At 37.2% G+C, this 17,391-nt stretch overlaps 1 protein-coding gene across 8 annotated transcripts in view; it reads left to right on the top strand.

Moving 5' to 3' along the window:
* The window catches only part of nrg1 (neuregulin 1), a 35,342-nt gene extending 21,153 nt beyond the window's left edge, over positions 1 to 14,189 (top strand). For 2 of the 8 annotated variants that reach the window (XM_067484181.1, XM_067484180.1), the window contains 5 exons: positions 1,824 to 1,847; positions 3,316 to 3,418; positions 5,457 to 5,598; positions 5,687 to 5,805; positions 11,465 to 14,189. In XM_067484181.1, coding sequence (XP_067340282.1) covers positions 1,824 to 1,847; positions 3,316 to 3,418; positions 5,457 to 5,598; positions 5,687 to 5,805; positions 11,465 to 12,080 — 1,004 coding nt within the window. In that variant the 3' untranslated portion in view covers positions 12,081 to 14,189. Of the gene's footprint in view, positions 1 to 1,823; positions 1,848 to 3,315; positions 3,419 to 5,456; positions 5,599 to 5,686; positions 5,806 to 8,448; positions 8,650 to 11,464 lie in introns of all 8 variants that reach the window. The other 6 variants (XM_067484185.1, XM_067484183.1, XM_067484187.1 and 3 more) reach the window with 5 other exon arrangements.
* The last annotated feature ends 3,202 nt before the right edge of the window (positions 14,190 to 17,391 follow it).

Genomic DNA, 17,391 nt, shown 5'->3' with positions numbered 1-17,391 from the left:
AGCATGCTAAATTTAGAGTGTTGACTGCTGAGTGTTTCCCATCCCAAGCATAATGATGGAAGTGCATGGATCAAGTCACATCAGTGTAGTAGTGCTATAAAATGTCCTATGATATTATATTCAGGTGACATAAATTTCATTACAGCAAAACATTTGTGAAAAACAGGATTAGTATCAGGAAAGAAATATGTCCTTTTCAGCTGTTTCCCAAAAATGATGTTCCTATGCAACTAAACTGCAAATGGGATTAGTTGTTTTTGTGGGAGTGTGATCACAGGATGATTGTGCTCTGATACAAGGTAATTTCTGAATGAATAAAGAGCTGAATTTGCTAAAAGAAACCAGGCACATGCGACGGATCGAGCTTTTATACAGCACAGTGTCACATCACAAACCCCAATTTGAGGTAAAGTTTAGATAACAGAAGCACTTTGGTTAAGGTTAGAGAAATGTCAAGGTTTTCTTTTAAAATTAATAAACACGTGTTTGTTCCAAGTGATCTCTATTAACCAAGTGCTGTGACAATCTAAACACAACTATAAATATCTAATAACACTTTAGTCAGACAAACTGGATGTTATGCTGCAAGATTGTAGGTTTTATTGGACATATATATGCTGCATGGGAACAAGTTAGTGATATGCCCAGTATACACTTTTCTATTTACATTAAATGTCAACATAAGCTCAAAAAAATCATAACTGAGTTATAATTATGTTCCCCACAAAAATAAATTTGTGTTTTCCAGTTGTATAGAAACATCATTTTTGGAGACAAAGGTTTCAACAATATTTTAAAGGTACAGGGAACTTGTTTCCACAGTTTATGATTCTTTTCATAAATGTGGATACATTTTTGATTCAAATCCAGAACAGGTTGTCAATGTTTTGTCCTACACATAACCAAAGCCTAAAAAAGGAACCTTGGTTTTACCCATATTCCCTACATCTCTGATGTGCCACAGTGAAGGACTGTTACACATATTTCTGACTGTAAAATAATTTACTATAAAGAGCTTTTTCAACCTTACTGAGAAAAGACTTACTGTTTTTGATGGATAAAAAATGAGCTGAGCTTAAAGTCTGTGTTCCCAAAGCCTCAGTTATTGTTGTTAAGCTTGACAATGAGTGAGTCCATTCAAATTTAAATGGAAGCAGTAGATTCACCCATTTTACACCATTTTTCCAAAATGTCTGACTATCACACAAGAGTCCAGAGTTTGTGTCCTGTCACATGCACCTCCAGGCCTGCAATTCGACATCCGATGCAGTAGGAAGCATGAACTCCAAAAACAGCTGGCACTGGATGTTTAGGACATTATCAAATGTAATCTTGGGTTTAGCATTTTGAGTCCAATGTCAATGTTCCAGTCCAGAAATAACATTCAACCCAATGAAAGGGAAAATAATTTGGTTGCTGATATCCAGCATATAATGAATAAAACACAGTTTATGCAAGATTCCAGTGTTGCTGTTACAACGTATGTCATGTTTGTGTATTGCCATAGCAACTTATACAGTGTGACTTTGTTCCTAAATTCTATTTGCCTCTTATGCAAATTCATGCAGCACTTGGTGTCTGGAAATCTTTGAGAAAACTTTATTCAGGTGCGGCGTGTTTCCTGTACCTTTAGGATCGATGCAAGATACTCGATGTGTAGTGAGGAGGTGCAGTTTTAGGCTTTTCTGTATAATAACTTGTGGTATAGTGTAAGAAAAAACTAACTCTTTTTACCTTAAAACACATGTGTGAAAATCGTATATTACCTTATCTGAAAAACCCAATTTCCTTTTTTTGTTTTTGCCACCTTTCTGCACTGACAGAACATCTTGGAATTGAATTTATGGGTATGGATTGTTCCTTCCTCCTAGTTTGCAGATGTAAGACTGTGAGCTAAAACCCTCTACTAAAGCTAGTTTTCTCATGCCTGATGAAGGGATCATACAGCCTTGATCATTACGACAAATATTACATCCCATTCTTCATGTTTTAGAAATCAAAGATACCACCAACATATTATTGTGATTATTATGAATAGTTGGAATGTCAAACGTCACACCTCAATTCAACAAAGCAGTGCAATGCGGCTGATTTGAGTGCACTTTGAAAGCCAGACAGGCTGCACATTCCTGATGCTGTATGTTCACATCCCTTCAGCTCTCCCTTCCTGCATTTTCTGTTGCAACCAGTGCTCAGCATGAAATAGCAGAGCAGCACCACTGTCCTCCTCCAGCCATCTCCTTCTGCCATCTGCCTTCCTGTTTCCACCTCCACCAGATGTTCTATGTGTTTCCCACTGTTCCTCATGTCCCGTCTTCCCTGTAGAAGCTCTGTAGTTTCTCTCTCTTTTCATCAAACATGGGATCACTTCCTTTCTGCTATAATGCATAAAAAAGTAGAAATGTATGCTATCGACCTAATGCAAAAGGGGTATAGAGAAGAACTGGTCTGCATGGTGCAGTTTGAGTCGAATCTGTTCCTCCATCAAAAGAATTTTAAGTAGACTGATATTGTACGTTAACTTACTGAATGTTTTAAATGATTCAATTTGGTATCTAATATGCAAAGACGCTCAGTTACGTATTGATAGAAAACTTACTTTGGGGATTTAGTTTGCTGGGTGTTAGAGCCATTTCTCTGGAATTGGTAACTAAAGTTCTGCAGCTACAGGATCTGAGAGACTTAATTAGGATGGAAGTATATTTTAAATACTTCTAGTAACAACACTTCTAAAGACCTGTAACATATTTTATATTTTCTTTAGTGATAGTTGTACTCTCACACAACTGAAGCACAGAACGATGAAACTAGAACATGTACTGTAAACATTTGTCTGATCTTATTATGGGGTTATTTGGGGAAAATCCACTAATTTTGAAGTTGTTAGTAGTTATGTTTTTTGAGTCTAATGTCAGGAGATTATTGGGAAGTGTGTGTGTTTTTGGAGTCTGATCTACTGTGGAACAGAGTCAGGATGTCTCAGTGGATCTCAGCTGCTTCAATTGACTGTTTCTGATGAAACTGCCACTCACAAGTCCACCAACTTTATGGAAGTGCAATAATAGTGTAAATCGCTCTAGTGCCACTTTTTTCTCAAATTTTGTTCAGTACATTTAGAAGGAAAGATTTATTCATATCTACAGTACCATCTCTGCACGGAGTTTAGTTATTTAGACTTCATGTCGTATCAGCAGTACTGGGATAGATTCTGAGCTTCTTCTAATTATTTGAGTTTTCTGATTTTCATGTATATGTTTGTGTGTTTCTCTGTGTGTTGTAGACAAAGTTTTAAGAGTGGACTGTCCTCTTTTTCAGAAGCTGAGGAGCTGTATCAGAAACGTATTTTAACAATAACAGGGATCTGCATTGCACTCCTAGTCGTTGGGATCATGTGTGTGGTTGCCTACTGCAAAACAAAGTAATTTATGTCACATTTTTCCGTTTAATTTATTAACTTAAGGTACACTCACTGATTTTGTTATTGCATTGAATAGTGCTCTAAAATCTCCAAATCTCTCAAAGCCTGAACTTTATATTAACTTTCAATTCTTATTCACAATAAAATTCACAGGAAGTTACAGAGCTCAAGATGAGAGAAACCTTTGAAAAAATAAGTGTGGAGGTGTGGCAATAATGAGAAACTACCCCCGGGGTTTCTGCAAACCAAATTTGAGATAGCAACCAGGGGTAACTGATGTACAGTAACACTTTAAATGTTTGACTGAGGCAAAGGCTTTCATGATTTAGCTTCGAAGGGGCCTTAGATATCTTTGAACTTCACTTCTTGTGTGTAGTAGTCAAATCAGAAAGTGTATTGAACGTTTTTATCTATTAACCTCAGCTCAGAAGGAAGCAACATAAAATAGATGGTTAAACTATTTAAACAAATTTAAATAATGTGGAGTAAAGTGAGGCTTTGCAGCTAAATTCATAAATGTTTATTTCAACATTCTAGCTCTTCCTCCAGACTAATATTCTGTCTTGTAAGCTTTTCTGGCATTGTCATCTTGGTTTTGGAGTGTTAATGAATAATAGAGCATTTCTATAAATGTTATTATATGTGAGCAAACAGATGATGGTGGTAGCAGAGCTTCATTACATCATGTATCTTTCCTCAGTATCATTTTCTGCTTATTCTGTGATAAACCCATAACTCTAAATTTTAATTGTAATTTTTCATAAAAAATGTTTGTGGAAATAGAAATACTATTTACACTCTCTGGCCACTTTATTAGGTACACCTGTGCAATCTAATGTGATTCAAAACAGCAGCTATGCCACCTCATTCATTTTGAAAAACTTTAGAACCACCTCTTCTTATAATGCACTCCAGTACGACTCCAATACCCAAATTCACCTCAATAATAAACAGAGAGTATAATTATCAACTTTCTGACAGTTTCATCTTAAAAACTTTAAAATTATAACTTTGTAAAGTAGAATTTATGATGCTGCATTGGATTTCATGAGATTGTACAGGCATACTTCATAAAGTGACCAGTGAGTGTATTCATATATTAGTATTTATTTGCCACTTCAAAACTCTTCATAAATCTAATTTCACATGTTCACACTTGGAAAACTTGTTAGTTGAATTGAGCTGTTACCATCAGCTCAATACACTTTAACCCATATGCACAGGCTATTTGCATAATCTACATATGCTAAACTGTTACTCACTTTTAAAGTAATCCAATTTGCAAGATTTGTATTCAGGGTTTGCATAATAACATTATAAGCAGACACCATCTTATTCAGATGTGCTAAACAGCATGTAATTAATGTAATGGCAAGTGGCACAAAAAGGGTTTTCGGTAAATGTCTGTTCAGTTACTATTGGCTTTCCAAACGTCAGCTGTACTTTCAATTTAGGATTGATGATGAGTTGTTGTGTCAAAGACATTGACAATAAAATACACTATTTCATGTTCATCATACAAACTTTAACAACTTCTGATTTTGTTTTATGTTCTTTTTTGTTGTTGTTATGCTTAGTTGTTTCACTTCCTGCCCCACATATAGTATATTTTTACATGTTCCACTACCTCTGATTGGCATGAAAAAAGCATTAAAGTTTAGTTAGCTTAATGGTGTAGTCGATGCATCCATGTATGCTATTAGCTTGTCACTTTAATCAATTACCAGGGCAGGTACACAGAAACACAGCATAGAGGACATTGGGCATAAGCTCCATAGAAATGATGAAAGGGCTAGACAGGCTAAAGAACTGAGCTGAGAGGCATTTGGGGATTTTGTGATGTTACTGAAATTTATAACAAGATCATGGGTTGTATTTTACACCAATCTCAATACTTTCAAATATTAATTTCTATAGTCAAAGGCATAGCAGCAATATGGGGTAAACGTATCACCTTAGATATTTACACTCTCCACTCAGACACGTGGTCCAATTTTAATGGACTGACTCACAACCCAGTGTGTTTTTTCACTAACAGGAAGCAGAGGAAGAAGCTCCATGACCGCCTGAGGCAGAGTCTGAGAAATAAAAGAAACAATACCAACACTGGTATTAGCCCCAACTCAGCCAGAGGACGTCCGATTTCTAACTTGCCTCTTCAAGATTTGCAGCTTATCAATGTATGTTGTTACTAATTGTCAAATACAATGTATGAAAAGCTTTACAGTCACCATACGCATCAAGTGTTTTCTACTTCCCTTTTTGTAGCAATGTAATGGGGGGACTGTACAGCATGCAGCCGAGGAGACACAAACCACCATATCTACAAGCAAATATGCCTTATCTGAGCATGAACCCACTGCACTCACCCACATTTCCAGCCAAAGGTAAGAAAAGAGTTTAAATTTGTATATCAGCCTGGTACATTTGGATTGGTTTGAATCAGACAGAAGCTGGTCTACTGTAGCTCAGGGGAACTGGTGATTTGTGGAAAAGTGTGTTTGATGTTACCTCAGTAGAGGTATCACATATTATAATTCAGTGTTTTACAAGCATTGTTTAATTGTGCAGCTGTATAGTCACAAAACGCAACTTGTTTTTGTGTGTGTCATGTGTCTCCAAGTGATGACAGTGCAAGGACAAATGTGGTCGGAATTAACTTATTTGGACCTATAGAGGCGACTTTGTGTTAGTTTCAGTTTTAGTCGGACTTTGGTGGAAGGATTTAAAAATTAGGTAGCATCACTGTTCTCTCTTCTCATTCATTCTGGTGCCCGTTACGTTCTTTTATGTTCAATTCAAATGTTTTTTATGCAGCGCCAATACCAATGTACATCTAGCAAGTCCACCAGTGAATAATGTAAATCTCAAAACAGATAATGGGCATGTTTTGTTTCACATCAGTTATCACAGAGATGGTGAGTGCATTACATAATTGATCCAGTTGTTTTAAATATGATGCAAAACTGAGATGTTAGTTAAGTGGCGGAAAATAATATAAATCTAATGTCTTTTCTGCATCTAAAGACATTATGGAAGTCATGAGGGACTGTAATACAGAAGGTTTCATCAAAGTGTATAAGAAATTAGACTATGGATTCCTGATTTCATTAATTTGTTACCTATTATTGACATTAGATGGTCACTTGAGAATTGTGTCAATTCTTGAAAAATTCTTCTATTGTTAAGAGAATATGTGAGCTTAGTCTCCTGAACTTGTGCTGTTGACAAGCATGTAAAGGCTTGAGAAGAATGTGCTAAAGGCTTCACTAATTACAGTGCTCTTGTGTAACATTCCCGATAGTCAGAAACTGGGGTTTTGCAATTTACAACAATCGTTCACACATATGGAGCGTGTACAAGTTGTGATTTGAAATGTATGTGAGTCAGTTAACCAGTAGGTAGGAGAGATGCTGGACTTAAAAAACTAGAGAGTATGATTTAAGGGGAGGTTGTTAAAGTTGGAAAATAGGAAAATATCATATGTGAGCTGAAAAGGATAAAGTAGTAATATTATGGAAGCAATGTGCAGAATCATCACTGGAACCATATGCTTTTGCCCGCATGTTGCTGTGTTCACCAAAGCTGTAGCTTCATGGAGCTGTGTCTGTTCATGAGTTGATGGAGCACTGATGTCCATCACAGGATGCCACAGAGGAAACTGCTGCTGTCCAGCAGCTTTGTGGGCTGATGAAACAAAGGCTGAAAGGTTTCAAAAAGGAGGGTGGCTGTCCCCCAGCTGAAGTTGTTAGAATTCATTTACATACACGAACTAGATCACCTTCTAAGAAATGATGACACTATTTCCAATGAGATGTAGCATAGAATTACACTGAATCTGATAAACACACACACACACACACACACACACACACACACACACACACCACCTGCCTCAGGCTGCAGATTTGTGGTCGTGTTGCTGAGCACCGTCTAGACTACACTATGACCCTGAAATAGCTGATTCTTCCTTGGTTGAGTGCCTCATTGTGATGGGTTTAGCTGTAGCAGTGTATGAGATCAGTGATATGACTGGAAGTGGGTATAAATCTCTGATTTATATTCACCATCACCAAGCCCTTTTTGCACTGTGTGCTGCTGCACATTAAGCCCATAACACGCGGCACTTTGCACTTGTTGATATGTCAATAAAATAGGACTCAACACATAAGTCACCTGGATATCTGTACACATCCAAACAAGAATTCACTGAGGACAAAGCCCACTTACAGTGCGTCTTCACCTTGTGAAGAGTCTAGTCTCTATTTGTAATTGCATTCATGTGAAAGCCTCGGTCTCTAAAACACATTTTTAAAAACAAGGATAATTTTTACATCACATGGTATAAATGAAATAGATAACTATTTATTTTCTATAGCATCAGCAATGACCTGTGCTGATGTGAAACAATCAGATTGTTCTGATGTAAATGTCAGCACATCCTTTCTGTATGGATGTTACAGAGAACACACAGAGCACTAAACAATATAGTGTAGGAAATCAATAAGTAACATTGTTTCATATCTTTAGTAAAATTACATTTTGCCTAACAAATATGTTCTTGCACATAAAAAATATTAATCTGCCATAAATATCTGTTTTGCCACTTTTTTCACTCATCACTTGCATTCTAATCAGCAGGTGATAGTCCTCAGACCCATGGTCGGCGAATTGTGGGTCATTGTTCTGTCACAGCAAAACTCAAATGAGACGTTTGCCGAAAACAGACTGTGCCTCCTGCACCAAGTCATCCTTTGTTTCTAGCATGTACCAAGATTATCATACTGTCTTATAGAGCAATGAAGACAACAGAAAACAGACAGGGTTGCACATTTGTGCTAGGTCCACTTTCCTACACTTCAGTTAGCAATTAATGGCTTATTTAAAACATTACATTAAGTCCAAATTTGAATCCATGCAAACTATGAGCAAACTGGCTCACAAATTTGGTAATATTTTTATGTCATCAAGGCATAGAGGCCTGTTTTAGACCTGTCACCGAGTAAATGACCACCTCCCTGTCTCTGCAGCTGGAGTAATGACTGGAGCAACAGTGTTCTGTCTGACACCGAGTCTGTCTCGGTGATGTCATTGACGGAGCAGAGCCAGCGTACCACACAGGGCGGCCGGGGCCGTCTGAATGCCACCGATTGCACCACAGACTTAGGTGCTCATTCAAAGATGTGCTGAGACACATTAAACTCCAACAGGGACTTGCTTTAAAGTACAAGGTAATCGACTGACTAATATTAGTTTTGCATCACAAGCAAAGAACCAAGAAGCACAAATGAAAGAAAACACTCTTTCAGCAATTGTTTGTTAATAAACTAAAGAATAACACAATATTTTAACCGTTTTTTCTGAATAAAAACATTGGTTTGGAATGAAGTCACATTACCCACTGGAACGATGTGTTTGACTCATCTTCTTTTGTAATTGGCCTAAAAATCTTTGGCACAGACAAATCAAATCAATTCAACTTTGCTGCTGGACACTAAACATTTGTGGAGACAGTTCATTGTTGGTTTTACTGTCTGTGTGGCTATTGTTGAAAATCTGATTACATTAGCAAAAGACTGAAATCATCCTTTAATCATTCGTGATGCCATTGTCCACCAGAGCACTACTGTACTGTGGCCCAATCATAATGACAGATGATTGAATAACTATAATAATTATTATTATGATGATAATTATTATTATAACAAATCTTTGGACGTGTTAATAAAAGGTGTGTACCTTAAGTTGCAATGAAATGAAAACTGAAAAAGTACCAGTGCTTCACTGATGGTTGCTGCTTAAAACACTGTTCTCCCACAAAGGTTTTCTTCTTAAATCATCATGTGATATGAGTGTTGGTTACATTAACAAACAGTCACCTAATGGTCCTTCAAAGTCACTGCACAGTATATTTGCCAGTTTCCTCCCGTTTCCCTGTAACCTCGCTTGCAATGCTTGTGCTGGGAGATGGAGAAAGCAGTAATTAGAGTTAAACTCATAATAAAAAAATATAAATGGTAAACACATTATAAGTATAAGTGTAAATAAGAAGCAAAAAACATTTCCAACGCCTCTTTCAGTGTCTGGTGGAAATACAGCATGCAGTGATGCTCCCACCCCTCAGTCAGGGTGAGGAACACTGGATGGGTATTAAGGAGTCCTGATGTCCAGATTAGTTTAATAATTGCCTACAACGTAACGGCAAGGATTGACTGGTTTAAGGTGGCAGATGCTAAAAAAAAATTTAATCCTCAGTACATATGTACATTATGTTAAAGTGAAATTTGTGCTCTTTGAACTCTCCAATGTCTTGCTCAAGGATATATCTGGTGCATGGGCTGGGATTTGCTCCTGGACACTGAGAGTCAGTCTCCATGTGCAGAGCAGATGAGTTCAACCTGGGTTAAATCTGTTGAGTAATCATAGAGTGGTCTTTTAGGAAAGACTGTTAATAAGTATCAGTTATAAAGTCATGGATCCTGGATATACATGTAAATACATGTCAAGGAAAAAAGTCTACTTTCTCCCGGAGATGGTTGAGTGATAAAGATAAGTACCAATAACTAAGGTTCTGGAAACGGAGGAGATCTTTTCTGAGTCCTCATGAGAAAAGAACAAAGGTCAGTTGGTTGCTCTGCAGCCTTTTGTGTGCTACACTATGAACAGTGCTGTTTTGTTAACACTCTGAAAAGAGTTGTTGACTGAACTGTTTTCAAAATGAGGGAAAACCGCATTCAACCAGAAATCACTAGCACTGAATCGTTTGAGTTTTGCAGTGCAAAAATAAAAGAAGAGGGGAAACAAAAAACATAGAGTGCACTAAAGCATCACGCATAGGCAGTCTGCAATGCTGGGGAGGAAAAGATTTCTTCACATTGGATGAAGCTGAACTAAAGCAAATCCAGGGAGAAATCTAGAAAATGTAATTCAAACTACTTTGTAGAAAATTATCACCGTACACGTGCAACAAAATTCTAGTCTACATCTGATAACACATTAGAACTAAAAATGTGATTTTAAAAAGTCACAAGAGTTTATTGATCATAAATTATACCCACAATTTATGGAAAAGTGCCTGTCTTGCAGAAACTAGAATCCAGGTGGGGCTGCACCAGTTCTGAACCAGGAAAGAGTGAAGCGCTGCTTTTTAACATATTTATAAAAGAGACATCTTTCATATCGTAAGTCAGCGATTTTTAACATTTAGTGGAATGTTTAGCTTAAGGGAGCTTTAGCTACCTTTACTAACCAGGCTCTTTATGTGCTTGGTGTTAATAACTTAGTTAAAGAGTTATGTGTGCGATCAGCAGCACTGACAATGACAGTTCACAGACAGGTCTGTTGTCAATGTGTTTCTGTGTGTGAAAGATAAATAGAGCTACCAATTGTTGAGTTTTGCACTGCTCTACATGGCATTAGTCTATGTTGACTGGAGCCTCAGGGAGGAGGACACGGGTGTTGTTGGAAAAACTACAAAGTGGCTTTAGCTGTATTTTAGCATTAGACTCCATATCACTCACCATAGCCAATAAATGCTAGCAAAGGTCAGTAAAAGTCAAACGTGCAGGAGTCTGCATTCATCATTATTATGAAGAAACCATTACGCTGAGTAAGTGATCCAACTCTGCTGTGGCAGCTAGAAAGAAGTTCGAAAATAGTTTTATTCAAATGTTTTTTATGATGTGGAAAAACCAATACAGTAGCTGCCTCAATACATCCTTTATGGGATGTTACACTGTTGGCTTGTACTGAGGCAATGTTTCTGTGTTGAGACGTTTTGTTGTAATTTATTGATACAGATATCTGAACCCTTTGGATCTTGAATGCTGTAAGGTAGTTTTAATCTTTTTGTGTAAAAAGGGGCCTGGCACCACGTGCTCATGGACATTCTGTATCAAAACACAAATTTAAAGTAGGCGTCAGGTGATCATTACAATTTTTACATGCATTGAAAAACGTGCTTTTTTTGTTCCCAGTCCATTCCTGCATAAACATTTTTGCGACATGTACAAACGTTTTTCTTGTGTAACTGTGTTTGTGATGTAGGTTTGTAGATGATGTGACATGCCCACCACAGCCTTCACCAGTATCCCAGACTTCTCCTGCAACTCCGGGGTCTCCACCATCAGAGATGTCAGCCCCCCTATCTAGCCTGGCCATCTCTGTCCCCTCAGTGGCTTTGAGTCCCTCTGGTGAGGAGGAGCGCCCTCTGTTGCTGTCCAACAAGTCCTCAAGCAGAGATGAACAGAAGAGGAGGTCTGCTCACTACAACCATGGTCATGTGGCACACAGCTTACCACCCAGCCCATTGTTTACTATGGAGAATGCTAACTACCACACCACAGGTGAGCCTGACAGCAATACAGTCACAGCATCACCTGAGAGGCGAACGAAGACAAACAACAACATCAACGACTGTAGCATCAAAACAGCAGGAGTCGCCAATGGTCATGTGCTGCTTAATGGAGAGTTCAGTGTAGACGGTATATTAGTGAGTGAAAAACAGGAGCCTCAGGAGGAACACATGCCCTTCATTGCCACAGACCGCACTATAGCCTTGATGCTCCAGGACAGCAGAAGGACTAACCCAGCATCACCAAACGGTGACGTCAAAGTCAAGTCATCTAATTCAACCATCAAACAAGATCCAGTTGCTGTGTAAAGTGTAGGAGTGCTTTATGTTCAGGAAAAAAAAGAATAATCACTATTAAACCTTTATTTTCTATAAATTATTTGCTGTGTAAAGAGTTTTAAAGATAAATAAAACTTTTATTTTAGAGATGTAGTGAACAAGGAGTTTTGTATTTAAAAAAAGCGCAAGTGTGTTCATGTCTTGTAGGTAAAGTGCCATACACTAGTAAGTAGCAATGGCTCACAGTATATGTCAGTGCAGAAAACTATCAATGGTGCCTTTCTGTTTGCTTAAAAGAACTGCAGCATTGCATACTGGGCCATATATCCACCATCTTAATCTTCCAGTTAATAATCAAAAATAACCTGGTGGCTGCTTTGTCCTGCAGTAGGAAGTGCCCACTGACACTACGGTGTGTTCAAGGTGCATGCTGTGTCCTTAAATGCTGTGATGGAATTGTCAGCAGATTCGGTGGTTTCCTCTTTAGCAATTTGACCCGTCTGGTCAAGTCTCTGATGTCCTTTGTACTGGTTATGGGATATTTCATTGGGACTTTTCAGAAAGACAATACTGAACTTCGACACCTGGACTGATGATGTGTGGGAATTAAAAGATTCATCTGCTCACTACCTGCATTTGTGAGATGATAGAGATGTGAGATACCCTCATGTTTTTAGTCATCACTGGACAGCACTATAGATGACTGATGTCTAATTTGATAATGAATGCTGGTTAATGAATATTGCAGCTGTTAGATAAAGGTGCAGTCAGTAACGGCAGGCTCTGTAGTGTTACTAATACTGAATCTTATATGCTTAAAATAATCCCATAGATTGTTAGCAGAATTATTTGTGAGGTTCGAAGTTGATTTTCGGGTAGATTGTTTCAATGTTAAAGGAGTACTGCACTGGTGTAGTATTAAAGTTTATCATGAAGACCAGCAATTCTCTATTTCTTCAAGAGAACTTCAAGAAAAGCCTAATTCACCAGAATATTACTGATTGCATCTTTAAATGGCAGAATATGTACAAGTGTGCAGTGAATGAAAGACTAAACATATGGCTCATTCTGTCACAGGTAGCATTGATGCATTTTGGAGGTTAAATTGCTTTATATACAAATATCAGTAAACGACTGTTTTTTGTCTGTTATGATGGACATATATTGTTCCTCCAAATTCACTGTGTTGCATTTCCTTTGTATTTATTTTATTTACCGTTGTTTGTGTTCACGTGTGCAGCCTCATTGTATGTGTGATTTAAAAAAATGTTTTGACAATGTCTGCTAACATTAATATAGTTTCTGAAAATCTGCCAAAGACTGTCAACAACTCTAGACTCTAGAATAAACAGATTTATGAAAAGTAGTTCAAAATAACCATTTTGGTGTCTGTAATCAACCATAGTTCGCTAAGACGTCTTTATGCAGAATCAGCAGTCAGCCTATGTGAATGACAACAGAGATGTGCTGCCAATAATGAGTTTTATTTGTGACCATACTTTATATAATATTTATTTTTTTATAATTGCATTGTTTATTATTCATTTGCCAATGTGTTCTAATAGCAAGCTTTAATTCCTGTGAAAATATACATTTATATTTTAGCAAACATTTTAAAAAATGAAAATATACATGAATAGCAGTACTAAATAGAAAATAACTACATGCATACTTTTTCACTCAGATGATTAACATTTCACAACGCATCATTATTAGTTCTAGGAGTGTCTTCAAATGATGCATACACCATGAAAACCTGCAGCGCTGTTGGTTCTATATAATTATTAGATCAGTTTTATGCCTCCCACTGCCTGATTCTGATCTACCACTGATTCCTACAATGAAATTAATTTTGTGCAACTTTAATGTTTAAAGATAAGTTCACATTAAAACATAAATTCTACATGAATTTCACATTTAACCATTTGTGTAAAAATTTTTAAAACATAAACAATGAATTTGTCTTTTAACATATTAACAAATAAAAGCCCCACAGTATTTTAAAGTAAACAAAAATACAAAACCTATTTCCAAAGAATTTGCCATGTTGTTTAAAATGTAAACAAAAACAAAATGTAAAGATTTGCAACTCATGTAAAACCAATTTTTAATGTAGATATACAGAGGGAACACATTAAATGTTGAAACTAAGAATTTTGGTTGTTTACTAAGAAATGTTTGCTAATTTTGCTAATTTTGCATTTGAAGCCAGCAACTCATTTAAAAATAGTTGGGCAAGGGGCAGCAACACTAGAGAAGTTTTTTAATGCTTGTGTAATACACCTGTAACATATCACAGCTGGTCATTTTAGTTGGCAACAGGTCAGTTTTATGACTGGGTATAAGAAGACCATACCAGAGAGGCAGAGTCTTTTAGAAGTAAGGATGGGGCGAAGTTCATCATTCTTTGAGAATAATAATGTTTTATTTGAAAATCATTTTTGAATTTCATAATCTAGGTAATGTAATCTATGAATTCTCTGAAATGCAAGGGATGAGGTCAAAACCCAGTACTGTATGGTGACTGTGGGGCAGGAGGTAGAGCAGGAGGCAGAGTGGTCGTCCACCAATCCCACAGTTGTTTTAGAGGACCCAGGAATAGACTCAGATGTAAAGGAGTCATTAAACAGTTTAATTAAGATCAGAAGATAGGTGTAAAGATGAGGCGAGTGAGTTGATGATGAGTGGGAGCCTTGCGTTCCTGAGACAGGTAGACAGGTAGGTGGCAGAGCGATAGAGCATCACTGGGTGTCAATTGACCACTGAACAGGAGAGGTACAGGTGGGTAAGTGCCAAGATGATTAATATAGACCGTGAGAGCCTACTGCTTGGAGTGGAGTTGTGAGGTCCTTTAATAATAAATCCAAAATCAAAAAACAATTTACAAAATCCAGAGCATGTACACAGTCCACAATTTATATATAAGAAATCCACAACCCAAACACAGGCAAGACAGGCAAGAGTACTAATATCCAAAGGTAGACTTACTGGTGGAAGCATGTGGGGAGGAACAAGTTTGCTCAGGGTAGTAGGTTTAACTTAGGAAGGTAGGATGTTAGTGGACTTGGGAGTTGTGACTAAAATGAAAATTGCTGCAGTTGTAACTGCAGCAAATTGTGGGACATCCAGGCCTTTATGTCTTGTAGGCTTGAAGCTTGATTAACTGATTTTTTTCATCTGGTTCCGTAGTTAAATATAGCTGGGTATCATCAGCCTAGCAGTGGAAATTTATGGAGTGTTTTCTAATAATTATGCCTAAAGGAGACATATATAAAGTAAAAAGTATTGGTCCTAACACAGAGCCTTGTGGAACTCCATACCTAACCTGTTAGTAAATGACTTAATAAAAGATCATCAATTCGATTTATTTTGTCTCACTGAAACTTGGTTGCAGCAGGAAGAATATTTCAGTATAAATAAGTCAACCCCCCCAACTCATATTAATGATCATGTTCCTAGAAACACAGGCCGAGGTGGAGGAGTAGCAGCAATCTTCCACTCAAGCTCATCAATAAACCTTAGACTTAAACATGGTTATAACTCATTTGGGAGACTTACTCTTAGCCTTTCACTGGAAAACTCAAAAACCACTATTATTTGTTATCGTGTACCGTCCTCCAGTCCATTACTCAGAGTTTTTGATTGACTTTTCTGATTTTCTATTCAATTTAGTGCTTAGTACAGATAAAGTCATTATAGTGGGTCACTTTAACATTCATGGAAATGCTGACAGTAACTTTCTCAACACTGCGTTTAATTCATTATTAGATTCAATTGGTTTTTCCCAAAATGTAAATAAACCCACTCACAGTTTTAATCACATCCTAGACCTTGTCCTTACATATGGCATTGAAACTGATCATTTAACAGTAGTTCCTCATAATTCTCTTTTGTCTGACCATTTTCTAATAACATTTGAATTTACAATAATGGACTATACAGCAGTATAGTTTAGTAATTCCACTAAAGTAGGTGCTTATCTGAAATTGCTTTGAACAAATTTAAGGAAATGATTCTTTTGTCATGTGCTTCACTATGTGTCAATACAATGGAGATTAATGGAGACTGATAATTCTGCAGCCTCACTATGTAAAAAAGAAAGCAATAAACCCGAAGAGCGATCTCCATGGTATAGTTCACAAACTCGCAACCTAAAAGAGTCAGCACAGAAGTTAGAAAGGAAGTTATGTTCCACAAATTTAGAAGATTTGCACTTGGCCTGGAAAAACAGTTTAACAAATCTCTAGAACAGCCTGACTTTCTTTACAAATAATATACACTGTACAACAGTGCTAGAATCATCAATAAGGCCCCAATTCCTCTTAGACTGCTTTTTACCCAAATGAGTGGAAAACTAAACCTTTCTAACTATCGTGTTGCCTGCTTTAACCCTTGTTTTATGTTCACTTTTTGGTCCCTTTGGCAGTGTTCAGGTCAAACTGACCTGGGACAATTTTAGGTCTTGAAAGCATTACAGAAATAAAAAAAATACATACATACAAAATCCTTAACAAACACTGTCTTTATCTCAACCACAGACACATTAACATGTGGTTAGTTTGCATGTTCTTCCAGGTACTACATCTGTGTTTGTGTTATGTCCTGCCTCCTGTAAATGCTGCACAACACACAACAACTAAACAGCTTGACAGCATATGAAGTTATGGAGCAGTTATTGCTAAAACATATTAAGTACTTATTGTAGATTTAAGTCAAACCACAATCTTCTCAATAAATCAAAACATGTTGTTTGTTACTTCAGTGTAACCAAAGGTAATGACTTTTTATCTTTCCTTGGTGACAAAGGTTTGTGTGTCACCTGCCAATAGGGCTTCAGCTCCAAGGGTCCAGATAAAATTGGTGTTTATGCGTATATAATGGCAGTGCTATCAGCATCTTTGTTCACTTTAAAGAAACAAAAGTCATTAACAACAGTCTGAGGCGGGAGCAACTAAGTTGGGGTTCAGTGTCTTGCTCAAGGACACTTCAACATGTGACTGGAGGAGATGGGGATTGAACCAACAACTGTGAGATTGGTGGACAACCACTCCACCTTCCTGCACCACAGTCACAGGTAGATGTGGACACGCTCATTATGTTGTTTTTTTCCAAAACTTTTTGCTATAATCATTGTGATTTAAAGCTGCTGCTGAAATTATTTATATACTGACCCACTGGAATTGCATCTTACGTATGCATATCGGTAATTTATGAGGCTATGCGAGAGCATCATTTTGTGTAAGCGTATGTATAGTTGAAAGCAAGTAAATCTGAAGCCCTTTGAAGAACTTTTACTGCTTTGCACCTTCCTGCTGTAAGGAGACATCATTGTTTCTGCAAT

Source organism: Channa argus, chromosome 18 (assembly GCF_033026475.1).
Source record: "Channa argus isolate prfri chromosome 18, Channa argus male v1.0, whole genome shotgun sequence".
Taxonomy (NCBI): domain Eukaryota; kingdom Metazoa; phylum Chordata; class Actinopteri; order Anabantiformes; family Channidae; genus Channa; species Channa argus.
The sequence above is the reverse complement of the archived record's forward strand: the minus strand, read 5'-3'. Positions and strand labels throughout refer to the sequence as shown.